Here is a 5,356-nt window from a genome sequence, read left to right as displayed (position 1 = left end):
GTTCAGGCTTCTGCAATGCACGGGTTGAAGCACCCTCAGTGATCGTTATAAATGAGATAGTTTCGAAATATGTAGTTGGGAGAGTAACCACTCAACGCGGAGAAAAAATAACCAGCGGAGAAGAGTAATAGGCGAAGAATATCAAGCGGAGAAGAGTAATAAGCGGAGAATAACCACTCAAACAATATTCCTGAAATTTAGAGGAGAGCTCCCCACTACCTATGGGTCCAATGCAACCCTAATGGGAGCTCAACTGACCATTTTAAACAAATTTCCAAAGGAGATTACTGAATTTTGGGCATATTTTCAGGGGGTGGGGGGGGGTCACCTGCAGAGTCAAAATTGACCCCCTAGATCTCAGAAAAACCTATATAAAATTTTTTCAACATTTCACATGTAGAAACGTGAAACGTACCAGTCACTAAAAAGGTCAAAATGACCGTATGTGTCTCGGCCAATTTCTCGAAACCGGCTGAAAGAAACAAAACGCTATTTACAGGGATGGAAGTAGGGCTCAAGTTCAGTTCAAATCAAAAGACAGATCAGAAATCGGTTCACTCTACGAGGAGATATTTCAATAAAAAACGTACCGTACCAGATGACTAAAACGACCCATTTCGGGTCCTGTTTCTGTACTATAACCTATAACCAATCATTATAACCACTGATTATAACCACAAATATATATATATGGTGAGACTCTCCACTAACTCACGAATCTAAAACACTCAAATCTGCTCTTTAATTGTACACATAATAAAATCAATATCGTATTCATAGTCGTTCTTCTCTCCTCAGGAGGTCGAACGGGGGCGAAGTTCCCTGGCCAATTTCTCAAAAACGGCCGAGTAAAAAAAAACCCCTTAGTACATTTTGTAGGACTGCTTGAGATACGCATCATATTAAAAAATGAGCCCAATCGGTGCATTCTTAAAGGAGTTATAGCAAAAATAAGGTACCGAACCAAATGACCTTAGAGGAGATGTACACGACCTTCAGAGCAAAACTGAACACCTAAACCTCTGAAAACGCTATACAAAGTATACATATTCGAAATCTACGTTAGACCAGCTATTCAAAACACTAATTTTTACACGAACATTCATGAAATTCAGACTTCAGAAAGTGACCAGACCTGACTGTCATCCGCTTCTGGGGTCAAAATGGGGTCAAGTTTACAGTGCAATTTCTCGAAAACGACCAAAAAAAACAAACGCCGTTGGAACAGTGCTTAGCACTGCTTGAGATACGCATCATATTAAAAAATGAGCCCAATCGGTGCACTGTAGAAGGAGTTATAGCAAAAACAAGGTACCGTACCAAATTGCGAAAAAGCGAAGTGACATCTGTTTCAGAGCCCAAATTGACCGTCTGAACATCACAAAATAGTATATAAAATATATATGGGGACACTCCCCACTATCTGGGGATTCTAAAACACTAACATTTGTTTGGCAACTCTCGTGTTTTGTTGTACCGAACTTGGGGTCACTCAAGATAGCCCGAAAATTCGACTTTTTTTCAAATTTAAACATTAATAACTTTTTTATTAGGCCGATTTGAGAAACCAAGCACACGGTGCAAGCAAGAAGGGTTCAATGCCAACAAAATGCGACCACTCCCGTTTAATTTGGTTCAATACCTTAGAAGATGTTAACAAAATACTATTTTATACCTCATTTTTTGGGCCATCAGCGAAGCCCAAAATCTCGGGAACCGACGTAAGACAACGTGAAACAGCGTTCGCGGCGTACTTGTGGGTGTGATTTCAGTCCACTTCAACCTTTTGGGTGACGGAAAACCTTCATGGGGAGGTGGGAAAAAATTTCCCACCTCGCCATGAAGGCTATGATGTTTTGTGTGTTTTGACATGAAACAACATCCACAGAAATTTGTTGAAATCGTGAAAAAAGAAAAATTGTTGAGTTAACCCAATTATTTGATACAATTAGCTTCAACAACTTAAATAGTGTCTAGAAAACACAAAATGCACGCCGAAAAACTTGTTCAATTGCGTAAAACACCACTCAGTCATAAAATTTGAGAAAAGATTTGATTTTCCGCTTTCATCATTGAAAAACAGTTCTAAAGAACATTTTCAGTACTGTAAACTATATTAAAAATATATATGCGGATAATCACCACTATTTGAGGAATCTAACGAAAGTATATATGTAGGGTTACTGGGGTATTTTGGGGTACCGAATTTAGATTGGGCCAATATGACCCAAAAACATCGAATTTTTGAAGACTTGAAAAAAAAACTTTTTCACCTCCTGGCTACAAAGACCATGAACGGGAAAAGCAAGAACAGTTTATTGTCACCAAATTGCGACCATGTCCCTTCAATTTGGTCAAGTTCTTAAAAAAATAAAAGAAAAAGACTGATTTAAACTCAAATCAACAAAGCTGACGTGAAACAACGTGAAACAACGTTGTCAGTCGGTTTCTGGGTGTATTTCTGGTTCAAATTAGCTTTCTAGGTAAAATCCAGCCTTCTTGAAGAGGTGGGGGAAAATTCCCACCTCACCATGAAGGCTAAAATGTTTTGTACGTTTTGGAAAAAAAATGACAATCTTTAAACTTTGATGAAATCGTCAAAAAGGAAAAATCGACGACCAATTTTTAAACACGGGCGGTGTTAGCTAACGAGAGCGAGCTATTTTGAGAGCGGAAACCACTAATTGCTCGCTAAAATCTAGGTGGAATGCGACAAACGCTAATTTTTGTACCAAGGTTAAAAAAACGATTTTTTTTGCAGTTAACCGTTAAAAAAATATGTATAAGAATAATTTAAGCTAACAAATGGCTAGCACAATTCATAAGAGTTGTTTAACAACAAAACAAAACTAAAATTGTAAAATTGAAAATCTCTCTATTGCAAATGCAACTTCTTTAAATAATGACTATAATGATAATTTTTTTCAAATAAGTGTTTTCTGATATTTTATTTTGCAGATTCACGGTTCACAGAGCCCACACAACTGGTTCTAAGCCAAACAACGCGAAAAAAGCCATATTTCTCAATTTCAATAAAGTCTAATTTTAAAAATGATTGGATTAAGGAGAAAATTGCAACTTCTTTAAATAATGATAATTTTTTTCAAATAAACGTATTCTGGCCTCTTCTTTCATAGATTCACAGTTCACATAGCCCACACAACTGGTTCTAAACCAAAACAAAAACAGAAAACTGCAATATTTCACAGTACAATAAAACTTATTTTGAACTGATTATACAGAAATATGCAACTCCTTTAAACAATGACAATTTTTTTTCAAATAAACGAATTCTGGCCATTTTTTTGCAGATTCAATGTTCAAATAGCCCATATAACTGGCTTTAAAACCTAAAAAGCCTACAAAACTTTACAAAACCAATAAAACATTTTTGTTTATGAATTACGAGTAAAACCTGTTATTAAAAATGTTTATAGACAAATTGCATTTTTTAAATAATGACAACTTTTTTCGAATAAACTTAATCTGGGTCTTCCTTTTACAAATTCACAGGTCACATAGCGCATACAACGAGCTCTAAGCCAAAAATGAAGGAAAACTGCATTATTTCACAATCCAACAAAACCTATTTTAGAAACGATTATAATTATAGAGAAAATTGCAACTTCTTTAAATAATGACAACTTTTTTTCAAATAAACGTATTCTGGCCATTTCTTTTGCAAAATCACAGTTCACAAAGCCAATACAACTAGTTCTAAACCAAAAATGCCGGAAAAATTTATTATTTCACAATACTACTAAATGCTTGTTTTAAAACGGATTATAGAGGAATTTGTAACTTCTTCAAATAATGAGAACTTTTTCTCAAATAAACATATTCTGACCAAATCTTTTGCAGATTCACAGTTCACATGGCCCATACAACTTGTTTTAAAACCAAAACGCCGGAAAAATTTAATATTTCACAGCACCAATAAAACCTATTTTAAAACTGAATATAGAGAAAATTGCAACTTCTTTAAATAAAGACAACTCTTTTTCAAATAAACATATTCTGACCAAATTTTTTGCAGATTCACAGTTCACATAGCCCATACAACTCGTTTTAAACCAAAAACGCCGGAAAATTAATATTTCACAGAAACAATAAAACCTATTTAAAACTGATTATAGAGAAAATTGCAACTTCTTTAAATAAATACAACTTATTTTCAATATTTAAATATAGACTTTTCTGATCAAATGTTTTCTGACCAAGTTTTTGCAGACTCACAACTTAAAGCATCCGTACAGCTGCATTGAAATCGCTTCAAAGTACCCAAAGTCTTCTGAGTTTTATTATGTTTCCACAAAAAAATCAAAAAGCCTTTGAATAACTGTTAAATAACCGATAAGAAGTTTTTTTTGTACATTCCTGCAGTGTTGTCAAAAGTTTCTGGCTTTCATTTTGATCCAGAGCTAATTTAAAAGTGCATTCTGAATTTTCCTCTGATTCAGAACTAATTCAGAATTGCACTCTGAATTTTCTTCTGATTCAGAGAGATTCAGAGGACATAGATTCTGAATTTTGCTCTGATTGAGAGATGTTTCAGAATCAATACAGAAAATATTCTGAAAACGTTCTGAATCAGTACTGAAAGTTAATATTATACTGAAAATGTATAATTATACTGAAAAGTTCTGATGCCGCCTGAATGGAAGGTAGGGTGGTCTCTATCTGGCGCAAAAATAACGGATAATCTGGATATAAAGTCCTGTAAAATCTATAAATCATAATTAAGATTTTATGATTCAGTACTAAAATATTATGAGACTCAGGTCCGGGTTGATACTAAAAAGGTGCAATAATTAAATCTATTTCGTGTTATGTCCTCTAACCTCACTGCAGACATCTGTTGCGATGACAATCTTCGACAATGTAGCCGCCACCATCAAAATTAATGCCCGGAATTTCATTGCGGAAAAGTTATCTACAAATTATCGAAATTCAAGTCGACGGTGTTTGTAACAGAACAAATTAGAGAAAAGTGGTTGCAAATAAGTTACAATTACTTTTAATACTTTGGCGAAATTTCAATTACTCCATACGGCTCAGAGGAGGTTCTATATATTGAAATAATTAAGAATTTAATTGATATTATGCTTAAAACGATGATTCTGTTCAAGCCTCTATAAGGAGTGAAATTACTCCTCCTACCAGCAAAATAATAGCTGTAAGATACTCCTATCTGAAATTTTAGCTGGTCTCAAATATGGAGATCAATTTTCTCCCAATATGTTTTGTGAATTTAAAAACTGGCCGTTTTGATGATACTGGAAGACATGAACATACTGGAACATACTAGAACATGCTGGAGGATCTCCAAAAAGTTGAGTTTTTAAATCAACATGAG

General features: G+C 34.5%; 1 protein-coding gene across 1 annotated transcript in view; it reads right to left on the bottom strand.

Annotated features, from left to right (window-relative positions):
- Positions 1-4,998, bottom strand: part of LOC142342040 (uncharacterized) — a 16,599-nt gene extending 11,601 nt beyond the window's left edge. Inside the window, exon 1 of the mRNA XM_075393210.1 lies at positions 4,842-4,998. Within this exon, the coding sequence (XP_075249325.1) occupies positions 4,842-4,919 (78 nt within the window). The 5' untranslated portion in view covers positions 4,920-4,998. The remainder of the gene's footprint in view (positions 1-4,841) is intronic.
- Positions 4,999-5,356: the final 358 nt, after the last annotated feature.

This window comes from Convolutriloba macropyga, chromosome 7 (genome assembly GCF_964194025.1).
Source record: "Convolutriloba macropyga chromosome 7, txConMacr16.3, whole genome shotgun sequence".
NCBI lineage: Eukaryota > Metazoa > Xenacoelomorpha > Acoela > Convolutidae > Convolutriloba > Convolutriloba macropyga.
The sequence above is the reverse complement of the archived record's forward strand: the minus strand, read 5'-3'. Positions and strand labels throughout refer to the sequence as shown.